The 16,255-nt window shown below is 35.4% G+C and overlaps 2 protein-coding genes across 2 annotated transcripts in view; both read right to left on the reverse strand.

Annotated features, from left to right (window-relative positions):
• Positions 1 to 16,255, reverse strand: part of LOC141363084 (sialoadhesin-like) — a 109,213-nt gene that overhangs the window by 15,986 nt on the left and 76,972 nt on the right. The window lies entirely within an intron of this gene.
• LOC141363088 (uncharacterized) lies at positions 11,210 to 14,528 on the reverse strand. The gene has a single exon (XM_073865626.1). It carries the CDS (start codon positions 14,285 to 14,287, stop codon positions 13,511 to 13,513), a length of 777 nt encoding a protein of 258 aa, XP_073721727.1. The 5' UTR covers positions 14,288 to 14,528; the 3' UTR covers positions 11,210 to 13,510.

Below are 16,255 nucleotides of genomic sequence, written 5' to 3' on the forward strand. Positions count from 1 at the left end.
CAAGTGTTTAAACGTTCATCATAAAAAGGACAGGTCTCTCTTCTGAAAAAAATAAATGCTAAGAAGAGGAAAAAGTCTTCTGTATGCGCGGTTCAGAAAATGAGGCACAAGCGTTTGCTGACTAGTGTTGCCAGATCTTGCACAAAAAAAAAACAGCAAACAAGAAAAAATCAATAATAAACCGAAATAAATCTAAATGCTTTACCTCAAAGATCAAACTATTTGGACCGGCACCCTCACACTTTATTAACACCAAAAACTTGATCGCTTCATGAGCCAAAATCCATAAACGGTTAAGCGGCAAAATGGTATTTACGTACAAAAAAGACGTGGACCTCTCAACACTGCAAGACCGCACGCTCCGCGCTGTGAAGCAGCCTCACAAAAGCGTAAAAATACACAACGCCAAGGCGGAGGTTTATTGCAAAACACAATGCTGTTATTATTTTGGTCAAAGCTGTCAGTGATAAGCACGCGAGACGGCAGAACGTTGCTATGGTTATTTCTGTGTCAATCATCACATTTTCGGGAGTGAGTCTTGTTTCGTACAGACATGAAACGGACATTTAGGGGATTCACTCCCGCATTTTAATGCGGTTGTCACTCCCGAAAGTTTGCAGTGTGTACGAGACCAATTTTCCCTTTTAATAAATTAATGATTTAATGTACTGTTCACTGCATATGCATTTTCCGTTTTTAAATGTGTTATGGATTAAATTGTGTTGTATTAAGAAGTAAAAAATATGTCCTAAAATGAACTAACCTGGATCTTTTCTTGCAATGGGTAAGATATTAAAGGGATAGTTCACAATAAAATGAAAATTCTGTCATTATTTTCTCATCCGTATGTTGTTCTAAATCTGTATAAATTATTTTTTTCTGATTAACACAAAAGAAAATATTTTGATAAATGATGTTAAGCACACAACTGATTGATTGACTTCCATAGTAAGAAAAAAGGGGTAACCTTCTAATCTCTCTGATGAATCCAATACAGAAGTGATTTAAACTGCAATTCATCAACCGGACGCAATTCCCATAAACCACAATGTTAAAATGCCCATCTATAGAGCAGAAAAAATGTTTAAAAAAAAATGTTTTAAAAAATAGTTTTTGCCCTGACAACTGTGAGGGGGTGAGTTTTTTGTAACTCATCTGTTTAAATGATATTAAACCTTAAAGTGCTGCATAATTAGGGGCGTGGCCACTTGAGTGATGGGTGAACAGTCACTGCCGTCACAAGAGTTGAGTTAGGTGGGCGTGGTTTCAGCAACCAGCCAGCTTAACTTCACCCACGTCCCGCCTCTTTACCCATTTTCGCTGCAAGTGACGGCAGGCACAGCCTACTATTGGCTTCAAAAATGCTCCTATGGGTGATGTCACGGACGTCCACCTTTTTTACTATGTTTTACTTGTATATGTTATGATAGAGAAATGAAGACAATTACTAAACTACTTACATGAATTTCCTGCATTTATTCTGTTGAACACAAAATGAAGATATTTCACATAGTAGAAACAACAAATATGAAAGTCATTGAATACTGTCAGTGTCAACTGAGGAAATGACAGAGTTTCATCTTTGGGTGAATTGTCCCTTTAAAACAGTTACTGATCAATTAGAATTGTATGTTATTTTTATTTTAATAAATCTTTATTTAACTAAGAAGTCCCCTTTTCCTTTTGAGGGAGACTTGGATGAAAAAGACACACAATTACATAGACAAAATAAAAATAAAACAAATTCAGAACAAAATTAAGGTTCACTAATATAAAGGACTTTTAATACTATTTTTAAATACTGAAATGTCATGTAAATTATTTATATAAAACCCAGCCTAAAAATAACAATAACACACACACAGATAAACATCTTTATAAGCTTAAAATTTTTAAATGTAAAATGTAAACTGAACAAATGCTTTCATAACTGCAAGTTTAAGGCACAGCCCTGTAAAAAATCCTAACATAACTAAAAAAAACATGTATTTGAGCATTATATTATTTACACTGAGCTTGTCATTAAAAGGGATGTTTCACAACACTTTGTTAAGATGTCAAATAAATCTTTGCTGTCACCAGAGTACATAATGTGAAGTTTTGACTGTTGCTAGGTGATGATGTCATAAAGAGAGTTGTGACATCACTCCAGTAGTTCTGATGGACAGACAGCTGATCTACTCACAGACCTGCAACATCTAACAATGACAAACACACAGAAAGAGATAATGTTATAAAATCTGACCATTAGTTTATTTAACATACAGATATACAGATTTTCTCACCTCTATTTGTTTGTCATTAGTTTTGTTTTTAGATGAGTTCAATTTATTCATGCTGATGAAAAACCTGTAGGGTCAAAATTCACACTCTTACAATCTGAATTCATATCAGAATATTCACTGTATGTTATGCAGTTTTGAGTTTTACTTGATATTTTTACTTACCAGATCCATACAGCTCCTATAATGAGAAACTGAGGCAGAAACACCAACAGACGGACAAACACAGAACTGTCCATTTCTTCATTGTTTCTGTCAGTTGTTTCATTGATTTTATCCATTGAATCTGAACAAAGACAAAGCCCAGAAAATTCAGAACATAACTTTACTCTTCATCTTAAATGACAAAGACTCATGATGTTAAAATCAATACAGTAAATCTATCAGATAGATCATCTGAATTCAGGTATGAGAGGCTGTGCTACATTATGAATATCATCACAACTGAAGAGCAATGACCTTTAACCCGTGACTTACAAACTGACACAGAGACAAATGAGTGAAATCTTTTAATAAATCAAATTTCTATAAAATGAAAATAATAATGACACAAATGTTTCTTTCATTATGAGATATACTGAATTGTTTGACATATAAACTATAACTGCTACAATATTAATGATCATCTATGGGCCTTTTTACACCTGGTCACTTCATGTGTTTTCTCTGATCGGATAGCTATTTGACTTGTTAAAACTGTTCCATTTACATTTGGCCACATAAATGCGTCTTGGCAAAACGAATATGAATCCGATCTTTTACCCCCGCCCAAAATGCAAATACACTATTTATTACTCCGCCTTAAAAAACTTAAGATGACGTTTACGCAACAATATGTAGCATGTTGTACTGTATGTTGGGCAGGGGACGCGCGTCTCTCCTTGCTCAGCATGAGCTGAAGCACGCAGTACAGCACAGCAGGAGAGTGACAGCGCGATAATTTAATGCAGGTCCACGTCGGGAAAAGCATTCACAAAACTCTCTCTTAAAGTTATATTTCTTTGTTAAATATCATTTGAGTTTGTCATTAGACTCTTTTATTGATTCTAGGAAGCTTTTTTACCCGCTGTCATCGCTCCATAAAGCAATAGGCGTGTCATCTTTGTTTGTTTGGCGCTCTTCCAGCTTACTTGCGAGTGACGTGTTTACGTTTGGGAGGAGTAAAGCGCGACGTATGTGGTTTCATCAACCAGATGCATTTACACTTCTCTGAAATGCGTCCCAGACCACCTCCTGAAGTGGTTTGAGCGATCGGATTTAAATCCGTCTCGAAATCGTTTCAGAGGGCATTTACACCTGGTCTTTTTACGATCAGATAGCTATCCGATCAGAGAAAACGCATGAAGTGACCAGGTGTAAAAAGCCCGTATGAGTGCTGCACAGTGAAAGTACCTCAGTGATGATGTCATAGCTGAGTATAAACCAATCAGCATCAAGGACTGAAACTATCTCTTATATAATTTCATCAGATGTATGATGAGATGTTGTGTTACCTCTTACAGTACAGGAATACTCTTGTAGCTCCTCACTGTTGATTGAGTCCAGGTACAGCTTGTTTAATAATCTCAATCCATCTGTTACCTGTTGTCCATTCTTATACCAGATGTAAGTATATTTGTTATCCAGAGTGCATTTAGTTGAACAGCTTAATATCACTTTTTCTCCATCTATCACAGGGTCTGGACTGCTACTCACTCGTGTACCTGAGATTTCATATAACAGAGTTCACATAAACTACTTTTTAAAGTTAGGCCTGAAATGTTTGATTCAGCTCAATTCAGTATGATGTGAACAATGGCAAGATAATGCAGTCAAACACACACATACAGATAAATTATATATAATGTATACGCAGCTTAAATTGCTTTAAATAAAAGCATCTGTCAAGTGCAACTTTAATATACAGTCAACATTTGAAGTGGATCAAAACCTTTTTTGTCTAAAAACAACTTTGATTAACTTTTTTGATCAACGTCAAATGTTCATTAGCGTATTTGTTTTAAATCTGAAGACTTCTGTGATGAGTGTCCTCAACATCAACATAAAGTCTTAATCAACTTTGCAAGTTTGTCATAAATCGCACATTTAGACAGAATGTGTAACAACTCATAAAACCAGTTTATACTAGCTTCAGTTTTAATACTGGATTAGACTGTTAAGTGATGGTTTGCTGCTGGTCTGGCTGCTTGACCAACATATTTACACTATTTACCAGCATCCGGTCAACCATGCTTGCAAGCTGGTAAACTGCATAGTCCAACTAATGAACCATTCAGATACAACAGCATCATATATGCAATAATCAAAACACATTATATTATTTTCACAATGGACAACTTAAAAAAGTGTAAAATTCACAACACAAACATCATACAGTGTTCAGAGATGACATTTCAGATGATTAACTCAAATGATTGATAGCATTGATATTTTAATATTTAAAATGTAATCTACTCATCGTTTAGCAAAAGATTAAAAAATTGTAAGTACCCTAAATCTGTAGCATAAATATATTCATCAAATCTGATCAGTGAAAGCAGCTTTACAGAGAGTTTATTATGAGCAGTTACCTGTAACAATAAGATAGACTCCATGTGAACCAGAAACTTCATCTGATGTGTTAGTAATGAACCTGAACTGATATAATCTAGTGTCACTCATGCTGACGTGTTTGATTCTCAGTGTGTTTCCCACAAACTCCACACGACCAGAAAACTGATGATGCTCACGCAGATCTCTGAATTCCCCATTATAATAGTAATCCCAGTATGTTTTCTCTACTGTATATCCAGTGGGATGTGAGTATGAAGAGTGAATATCTACTGTTGATCCCACTAAAGCACAAACTCTTCTAGAGGTGTAAGTCACACCCCAACAGCTACTGTTAGAAAGACCTGAAAGAGTCACAAAATACTGCTGTAACATTCACAATCAATTACAAACACACTCATACTGTATATGAATCAACAAGAAAACTGCAAAGTTTGTTCTTCCATTTTAATCTAAATGTTTTATAAATGTCAGACTCACACAAAGATGAAGAGGTAGAGCAGGAATAACTGTCAGTGTTTTCACTGGATGATACAAATATGTTTTGGTTATATGTTAAATGTTGTCCATTCTTGTACCAGCGGTAACCATATTCAGATGTTAAAGGGCAGGAGTTATCACAGCTCAGTTTTACTCGCTGTCCTGTAGATTCAGGATTCATCTTCACCTGTAAAACTAAATAATCAAAACTTTACATTAGATGAGAAATGAAAAGAGTTTAACTGGACTGATGAGAATGTAAATGTACCTGTTACTGTTAGATTGACTGTGACTGAGCTGAGATGTTTAACTCCATCCTTCATAATGATCATGAGCTGATATTCTCCACTGTCTCTCTCTATCAGATCTTCTATTTGGAGATACGAGTGATCTTCAGTGATCCACTGCTTCACTCGTCCTGAGTAATCTGAATCTAAAGTCAAATCTTCAGGTTCATCTTTGTTTCTCCAGTTTGTTCTCTGTTTCTGACTGAACCAGAACCCAGTTTTGATGTTGATGTTTGAGTAAAAGCACTGCACTGTTACCTCATCCCCCCTCACTTCACAAATATTCTGTTCATTACAGGTTACATTAAAGTTATCCAATGTTAGGGACCCTGAAGAAGAAACAGTAACATTATTAATATTTCTAGCTTAATGTTACTATATTAAAATTACCATATGATAAGACAGTCCTATAAGGATATGAACCCAGATTCATCAATTTTGTTCTGAAACACAAACCTTTCGATTTATTTAGTTTTATATTTACAAACTCACTTTAAGCATTGTAATGATAAAATGCAAAATCCTGTCTTTGGAGTAAAGTGAGGTTCATTAAATTAGACTAAACTAAACTGTAGGGATTTTTTTCTACATCTGACAGTTTAAAAAAAAATGATGAATTACACATTAAAAACAAATTAATAATATAAAATAAGGATCACGTGATTGCATGAATAATACTAATTTGTGTTTCATCTGAATTCATGTATCTTTCACAAAGGAACAGTATTGTGAGAATTAAAAGCTTCACTGAAATACAACCTATATATAGAGGATCAACTTGAACAATCTTTTCATAATGATACACAGTCACTATCAGACATAATTCACTTTCTGAAGGAAAATAGTTTCAGTACAACAACAAAAAAAAACTGTGTTTCATACCTTGAATGTGTAACTGCAGTATCAGTGATGAGAGTCTGAAGTTCATGATTTCTCTTCGTAGAAACTCACATATACCAGCTACAAAACATTAAACAAGAACTTTTCTTATTGCTGATAAAAAACTAACTTTTAGTTTAACTGTGACACTAAATTCATTAATCTTTTATTACAGTTCAGATCTTTCTTTTTACAATAAAATCAGTAACACACAACTGTTCCTAACTAATTAGACATGCATACAAACACGTTGTTGTTCAGTTCTCGGTAGCTGTCAGTTTTAACACCTTGTAGATGATCTGTTGAGCTCAGTTCCTTCCTTTTTTCTATGTGATGAAAAATATCTAGCACTAGCTAACACCCTTCCCAGAATTGTTTATCTATATCTAGTTCTGTATCAGTAAATGTCAGTGAGTTAAACCTTCAGGAAACTTTAATTGTTGACTTCAGCTTGTCAAACGGAACATGTCACGATCGGAACACGGGGAAGACGATGAAAAAAAAACAAAAATGCAGACTTAAAGAATACTTTAATACACGCAAAAACACAGAACCAAAACACCCACGAGGGGGTAAAACATTACAATAACAGAACACAAGAACTAAACTAACTGATATCAACACATGGAAACACTAAACTACATAAACTTAAACATGAGACAAGGAACAGGATTAAACACGAGGATCTTAAAGGAAACAGAGAATAATACCAACGCACGGAGGACAGGACAGAATGATATTAAATAGGGAAATCTAACAACAAACACCTGGAGCTAATCAAACATAAGGGAGCGGGAAACTATTCACGAACCCTGAGAGAAACGTGGACAGCGGAAGGGCATGTCACACAACTCTCTCAGGGCAGACACGTACTGTCACAAGCTAATCTCTCAAACTCGGATAAGACAAGAAATGGAAAGACCGGGTCGTGACAAAACATTATAAAGCTGTTTTCATTTTACCATATAGCAACTTTTGCAACCGTAACAAAAATTTAGATGGTGTTTGATCACAAGATGGTGTCTTCAGCGCTTCGGCCTCTTAGTTTGAATTCATTTACTCATTTTATAAACTAATGTAGGGAATAGTGAATGAATGTATACCTTAAAAAATGGGTTTTGTAGCACTGTTCATTATACACAAATATATTTAGTTACATAAACACATACACATTTATTTTTAAGACAAAATACAAGTGTAATGTGTTATGCTAAATCAATTTGTTATTCACTCTGGTTTACCTAACTACCTATCTTTAAACTAAAGTAATTGGTTTACTTTTGCGATTCAAACTACCGGATGTGTTGTCATTTTTACGACTTCCACGAAGACGGCGCGCAGGTGATGGTGTTTCCGGTAAGTAAACTAAATATGTTTTTTCCTTCAATCCATCTTAAAACATTGTTGAGGCAACTTTATTTTATGATGAAGTCGATGGTGTTTGTGTTTTATGGTGATGGTTTCACGTGATTTGTGCAGCGGTGAGGTAAAGTGTGTGATTTGTGCGTTTCAAATGTAATGGAGTGTTTCACGCGATCTGTCGTGTGACGTGTTTAAACAGTATTAAACGTGTTGTTCAATTTCGGGCCATTATTAGTGTTTTATGATAGCAGCAGTGTTCTGTAAACTGTGTGATTTGTGCGTTTCAAGGTGAATAGATTGCTTAACGTGTTCGTGGTGAGTTGAACTTCGATTTTCCGTCGTGTTCCGGTGTTAACGTTAGCCATTGAACTTGTTTTACTTTTGATAATAGTGCTTTTGAAACGTATTGTCTTGTGTTTAATCAGAGCATTTCCTCAAGGGGTTCTTAAAGTTTATTTTTTGTTGTTACTCTGAATGAATACTTAAAGTAAGTTATGTTGAAATGTAAAATTTGTGATCTAAATTACTAAAACATTAAAGACTGCTGCACGTGCATTGTGGGGGTTATCATAGATATCATTGTACATATTCTTATTGATATATTCAAGACATGGTATGCTCTACTTGTTCATTTAAGTAGGAATTATGCTACAGATGTAATATTGCATGACGACAAAGGCCCACTTTCACTTGTAGTTTGTGTGCATGGCATACAGTGCACTGTCATCAGAAAAATAATACTTTGCTGACATAAACAGTCACTTAAAGAAGAGTAAAACGGTATTTTGCATGTTATCAGGTTGTGATTTCCAATCAAATGTCAATGGGACTTCTATATCACACAAAAACAGAAAACACAACCAGCATTCACTGAGTGATTTTAAGCCTGGTGTAGTTTCCATTGCTGAAGTATTACAGGAGGTCAAAAGTTTTTATGGTGATGAGGCAAGTGATGCTTTTGTTCATGACTGAAGCCAGATGTGTTTTACTGAAACAGATTATTTAAACTAGAGCATATCACACTTTTTTTAGGAAAACTGCATTGTATGTTAAAGTCTGTCAGTGCCTATTTTAGTTAGCTGATGATTGATTATCCATTGCTTGAGTTATATGGTTGGTGCTTTGTTTGGTGACTTTGAAAAGACAAGTCCACGCATATGTTGTAAAATATGCTTTTATTTTGCTAAATAGACATTTCATAAGTTAATGTTTTTTTAAACCATACTTACAATTGATTTAAAAAAAATAACTAAATTTTACTTGTTTTCCACAGTCATACCACAAAGACTTCTCCAGTCTGGCTAAAAGTTACAAAAGGTGATCCTTCAGTATGCCATTCCTTCTTCAGTGAGTGACCTGTCAAAGGAAAGAAAAACAATGTAATCTACAAGGACATTTAAGGCTGCAGTTCATGGATTCTGACTTATCTCATGTACACATCTGAAATTCAAGACAAATGTACACTAAAGGTGGTATTTCTGACAACACCGAGTGATTTTTACAACTCGCCCCCACCACAACTGAACAGTTCTCAAAGGAGTACCTGCTCATCACCAGCTCTTTCACTTTCATCCTGTGACACAGTCATTTTGTCAACCCCATCTACTTCATTAAGCTCTGACTGTGTTTCAAAAGTGTGTCTTGCCAAATATATAACAAAAGTGAGAAAAATTGGCTGTACTGAAGTGAAATTAAATTTATTCAAGCCCAAACCAGGTGGAATTTCCAGTGCTGCTTACCATATATAAAAAAAACATGCAACGCTGAGGTGAACTACTGCCCTTACCATCCACAAATGGAGACATCCAAAACACTGGAAGTAGTCAGTGTAATACTTCTATCTGAAATTAAAAAGAACAATGAGAAAACATTATGAATGCTGATGGACAAGACCTTTTCTATCAGGAGACATGAGGTTGTCAAGGAATCGCCTTCAATAGCAGATTTCAAAACTAGTTGGGCTGCTAGAGGGAAGAGGTGAGTGAAAAGTTTTTGAGTCATTTATGTTTAACTTTATTGGTTTTGTGGTAACAATAATTTATTGTGTTTTGTAGATTTGTGCAGAGTTTAAAAGAAATCGCAACAGCCCCATTGGTGTCTACATACTTGGCAAAGATTAATGAATATTCTGCAAAGCTTATAAGGATCTATGCAAAACGAGTCGTCGTCAATGGACAGAGAATTAAAAACTGGTGAAATTGGAACTAGAAAGTTTCTGGAACTTGTAAAAAAAAGAAACATAGGTACAGTTTAAGGTGTCCCTTTTTGTTGTTGTTTTCCACTTACATGCTGTATTTTGCATAATAATCTAAAAATAAAGGTAAATGTTTACCTGATATTGTGAATGCTACAACTAATACAATTTTGATATTTACATATTTAGACTGACAACATTGATCAGACTCCGATCTTTCTTTGTCTACCTGAATGAAGACCCGACCAGGCTAATTAAAGAGTACTTGGTAAGTATATCTGCATATATATATATACTTTGCTGTATTATCAAGGAATTGAAATGTTGTGGTATACCAGGTGAAAAAGTAGTACACTTCCATATTGTACTTACAGTGCTCTATTTTTAAACTAATTTATACTTGGCATACTAAAATGTATTCTTTAGTACTTTTAAGATGTTTTTAAGATTATCTAAGTGTACTTATTTGTGCTGTTTTGAGTCAACATGATTATGAACTAAAATGTGCTTTGAATATACTATCTCTGTATTAAAAATGTATTTAGTTAAAACGTGTAAACTTGAACCCAACTTTCATACAAAGATGGGTTCAAGTTTACTACGAGTGGTACCTAAATACATTTTTTAAATATATTTTTAGCACATTGTAGTTCCTATTCATGGTGTCTCAAAAATAGAACAGGGAAGTACAATTATACCTTGTTCACACTGTCAGTCTAAATATGATTTTGGTGCATATTCGAATCCATCGATTCCAATTCAGTCACATTTAGAACGTGTGAACGGCCAAAAACCACATGAAATCTGTTTCGGGCTACATCCATGAGTGGTTTAAAATCCTTTTCAAATCGCATTTCTGGAAATCCAAGTCAGTCTGACCGCTCTAATCGCATTTGTGTAGCTTTTCGGTTATGTCATGCTGTTGCGTCACGTAAAACGTAAACACGTCAGATGTTGAGGCAGAAACATTGCAGATAATCCAGAAAATGGCAGAACGCTACAGCATGCACAGAACAGTTGATCCACAAAATTTTTCACCTGGGATAACTTTTTATTTTATCTCAACTCCATGGTATTTCAAACCTAGGAGTTTCTTTCTAATGCAGAAAACAAGATATTTTAAATAATGTTGGTAAGCAAACAATACTTGCCCTCTTTGACTTTTTGGCTGTTGTACATTATGGAATATGAGACCGTTCTTAAAATACTTCAGTTTTACAGAATCAAGTGATGTGTTGGTTTTGAATAACATTAAATGATAAATGAGATTTTTCTTAGCTTATTAATAAACATAAAATAATTTTATCATTGTCATTCTCACCTGCAGGATACAGATGCACCCAGTACCCAGGAGGCGATCCAGAAGATGGTGATGGGAGCGCTTGTTGTAAAAATGTATGGTTCAGACATCGAAGACAGCCCAGCAGATGTTGGGAGTGTTATTGAAGGGATTAAGAGTTCTCGGACCTCAACAACATTGGTTAAAAAGGAAAAAAAACAGATGCAAAAGTACATGGACCCCTGATTAGCTTCAATGCATTTATTACTAAATGAAATATGATATAAAACCATTCATTAAATGTACAAAACTTTTGTACGACATGAAGTAAACACAAAAAATCTAGTTAAAGTACAAAGGCAGTGATTCAGTGTTAAGATTCTATAGAAAATATATATGTGATTTAAGTTATGACACTTAAACTTTAACATCAGTTAAAACGATAACAACAAATAACAGACTTCAGGTGAATAATAAAGAGAAATAAATTGATGAGACCAAATGCCAGTTAGATGCACTATATTGACAAATGTTTTGGGACACCTGCCTTTATATTCTTAATCCATATGGTTTAATATGGAGTTTTGGCCACCCTTTGCAGCTATAATAGCTTTAACTCTTCTTGGAAGACTTTCTACAAGGTTTAAGAGTGCATTTATGGGAATTTTTGACTATTCTTCTAAAAGCACATTTGTAAGACACTGATGTTGGACGAGAAGGCCTCGCTCGTAGTCTCCGCTCTAATTCATCCAAAAGATGTTTGATTGAGTTGAGGTCAGTACTCTGTGTAGGACAGTCAAGTTTCTGCACACTCTTTGCTTTGTGCACAGTCATGTTGGAACTGGAAGGAGCCATCCATAAACTGTTCCCACAAAGTTGGAGCATGAAAATATCCAAAATGTCTTGGTATGATGAAGCATTAAGAGTTCCTTTCAGTTGATGTGACTTGAACACCTGAATTCAATGATTTGGAGGGGTGTCCCAAAACTTTGGACAATATAGTGTATATCCAAAGGGAATATTTCATGTTTAACGATCAGACATTGAAGGGCAAAGCAGCTACACTGAGCCAACGGCAAATTTCAGAAGGACTTGCCGAGAGGATACTGCCCTCAGTGGTGTGTACACAGTGCTGACGGCCTGCTGATCACCTTGAACTCACATATCCAAATCATCAGAGAAAATTATAATATATGCGCTATCTTTAATAACTAACCAAAGAACTAAAGTTTATTCTAGTGTTGTAGTTCTCGGTCTTGGTCTCGTCTTGGAATCGACCGCATTTTTACTCGGTCTCGTCTCGGTCTCAGACAAAGAGAACTCTGAATTTTATTTCAAGACCGGTCAAGACCACAACTGATGGCACATCACAAATTTATTTTTTACCATTAATTTTATGCAGTTTATTCAGGTTTGGCATATGATGTTGGCATTGTTTAAGCATTGTTAAAGTTTCTCCCATTGACAATTTTTCAAATTTTATTACTAAAAACACTTGCATTGTGTTAAGTGGATGGCAAGCCATGGAAAGACAGTTCAGATTAAATGGTTAAGTTGATTTCAGCTCTTTAGTGTTTGTTCACTTTTAGTTGCTTATAGACAAAGATAAATTCCCACATATCTGCAATGCCTTTGATTGTTTTCTCAACTTCTCTGACGACACGCACACGCACAAGAAGTGCCTAATCATATGCATATTCCACATTTTATCATAAGTGTTTTAATGCAGTGACTTGCACTGGGGTCTTGGTCTTGACTTGGTCTCGGCCTGTCTTGGTCTCGTTACACTAGTTTATTTATCAATATTTTCAACTAAAAAGCTACATTTTACGACACAAAAGAGTAATATTTCAAATATTGTGCAGAATTTAAGCTCCATTGCCCTTGACGTGAAATGCATTCTAACTTGTCTTTCGTAAGTCCACAAAAGTCACCTTCTGATGCCTCCTCGATACAATGAGCGGATCAAGAACACATCCTGAGATGTTATGTGAACTTGACTTGATGTGAACTTGGAATTGGAACAGTACTTGGGCCACGACTGATGACGTTTCACAAGTCCACAAGAACACAAGTACAGACATCTTGGGCTTTTGGGCGCATGTAGACTTTTAGTAAAGATCCTCCAGACAGTTTTATTAACAAGATCTTTATAAACTCTGTTGCCATATCCACACTGTTGACACATGAATGGTTTCTATCGAGTGTGGATTCTCATGTGTTTGTTAAGTGTAGCTTTTGTTTTGAAAGTCTTTTTACACTCATGGCATGTGAAGGGTTTCTCTTCAGTGTGAGTGCTCAAATGTACATTAAGGTTTGATTTTGTCCTGAAACTCTTTCCACAGGGTTGACACACGTATGGTTTCTCTCCAGTGTGAATTCTCACATGTCTATTAAGGTCATATTTCATTGTAAAACTCTTTCCACACAAATGACATGTGAACGGTTTTTCTCCAGTGTGAAGTGTCATGTGTGTCTTAAGATTACCTTTAGTTGCAAAACTCTTTTCACAGTGATGGCACACGTGTGGTTTCTGTCCGGTGTGAATCCTCATGTGTAGGTTAAGGTTAGGTTTTGTTCTGAAACTCTTTCCACAGTGTTGACACAAGTATGGTTTCTCTCCAGTGTGAATTATCACGTGTCTATTAAGGTCACATTTCATCGTAAAACCCTTTCCACAGTGATGACAAATGAATGTGTTCTCTCCAGTGTGAAGTGTTATGTGTGTCTTAAGATTACCTTTAGTTGTAAAACTCTTTTCACAGTGATGGCACATGTGCGGTTTCTCTCCGGTGTGAACTCTTGAATGTTTCTTAAGTTCACTTGCAGTTGTAAAACTCTTTCCACAGTGATGACACAGATGTGGTTTCTCTCCAGTGTGAATTCTCACATGTTCGTTAAGCTGCCATTTTGTTCTGAAACTCTTTCCACACTCTTGACATACATAAGGTTTCTCTCCAGTGTGAGACCTCATGTGTATCTTAAGGTAAGTTGCAGATATAAAACTCCTTTCACACTCATGGCACGCGTGTGGTTTTTCTTTAATGTGACTTCTCACATGAGTCTCAAGTTTACTTTTATCTCTGAAACTCTTTCCACACTGTTGACATGTGAAAGGTTTCTCCTCACTGTAAGTCCTCTTGTGATCTGCAGGTCGTTCATCTTCACTGAAACTATTTTCACACTTTATATCTTCTGTCTTCAGAGTTTCTTTCTGTGAAACATTATGGTTTATTTTTACAATCTAATGTTTCTCATCCACTTCAGCTTGACTCTCCTCTTTCACTTCCATCATATCTAAAATAAAGACAGTAAATAGTTCATATTGATAAATCAGAATGACAAAACACATTTGAGATTGTCATGCATTCATGTTATTTTTAATGGAAAGTACATTATGTCATTTCTATTGTCAATGTCTGCTCTTGTAGTTTTGTTTATAACACTGGTGGTGTTTCCAATATCACCAAACATTGGATTCTATCTTTTTGTCAACTTGTTTTCTTTCAGTTAGGACTGGTTTTAATGCATCTGAATATCTTAGTGAAAATAGCACTATCTGTGAATAGCGTTGCAAAATTCCAGGAATTTTCAAGGCTGGAATCTTTCCATGGGAATTAACAGGAATATATGAGAATTAATGGGAATAAACCCATTCAATCGTGACATCTCTCCTTCTGTGGCCCTGTAGTAGACAGTGTGACGGTGAGACAGTGCTGATTAAATATTATTATACCACGGACCTACTGAATGCTGTATTCTGATTGGCTGAGAAATGTTCCGTGGGTGTTGATTATTTTCGAATAACAGCATGCCTAACCTTTAAAATGTTTTAAAACTAGGCACCAGAGCAATATTTTTGGTAACAGTGGTATAAGATGAATAATTGACTCAATTGAATTATTTGAAAATAATGCACGCCCGCAGTGTAACGGCACAGCACGTATAATCACCTTGGGTGTGCATTATTTTCTTATAATTCAACAGCCCGTCGTCAATTATTCCTTAATAACTTATTTTTGATTTAAGATATTACAAAAAAGATGTAGGCCAATATGATTATTACTCAGTACTAAGGGTGTCACGATTTAGATTTTAAATCGAAATCGATCGAAATTAAGTCACAACCTCAAACTTTCAATTAAAAAATGGGATCGTCAAATTAGACAAGTGCTCAGCTGCTGGCGCGTTGATCTAAAATATATATAATATAATAATGCAATGCATGCTGTGCTGTGTGCACCAAAACTAAACTGAAATCTCAGCGTACAGAAATTTAAGCTCCAAACTAAAACAACAACTAGCGGTAAATTATGTAAATCCTTTAATGCATGGCTAGCTGTGGATTATCCCGCTTATAACACGGTTATTTGCCAAGTTAAAAACAAGTTAAAGCTGTAACTGATGTTTACAGTGTCTTTTTTAACAGACGGGTAAAAATGACGGTTATTTTCTTAAGTTACGGCTGGTTAGTTCTAGTGTGCGATGCATGCGCTAGTTACCTGTGTGCGTCTCTTCTTTAAAGAGTACGACAAAGATAAAGTCAATGGGACAAAGACAACTAAATGGGCAGTTAACACTTTCAGTGACTTTTTGCGCCAAAGACAGAACAATTGTAAAGATCTACTCTGCTTCTCTTCTAAATGAGACATTGTGGGAATTTTATGCCTTTGTTCAGTCTACCGCTGGACGTGAATACAGTGTTGCAAGTTTAATGTGTCTCAGAGAAAATAAAAGAATAAAGTATGTTTTTAACAACGTATCCGCCATCCCACACAACGTTTTTGGTCGTTTGTCCATTCCCTCAAGTACGCCCAACAAAGCTGTTTACTAAATTAGCGCCTCTACTGGCCAGAGGTGAAACTTAGGGTATGAAATTATAGTTTGGGGTATCATTTTTATTTATTTATTTTTTTATTTTATTTTTTTTTTTATTTTTTTG

The sequence above is a fragment of the Misgurnus anguillicaudatus genome, unplaced genomic scaffold (assembly GCF_027580225.2).
Source record: "Misgurnus anguillicaudatus unplaced genomic scaffold, ASM2758022v2 HiC_scaffold_32, whole genome shotgun sequence".
NCBI lineage: Eukaryota > Metazoa > Chordata > Actinopteri > Cypriniformes > Cobitidae > Misgurnus > Misgurnus anguillicaudatus.

What these genes read in the sequence shown, in the direction of transcription:
- LOC141363088 (XM_073865626.1), bottom strand. Translation starts at nt 14,287, where the DNA reads ATGAGGTCTCACACTGGAGAGAAACCTTATGTATGTCAAGAGTGTGGA.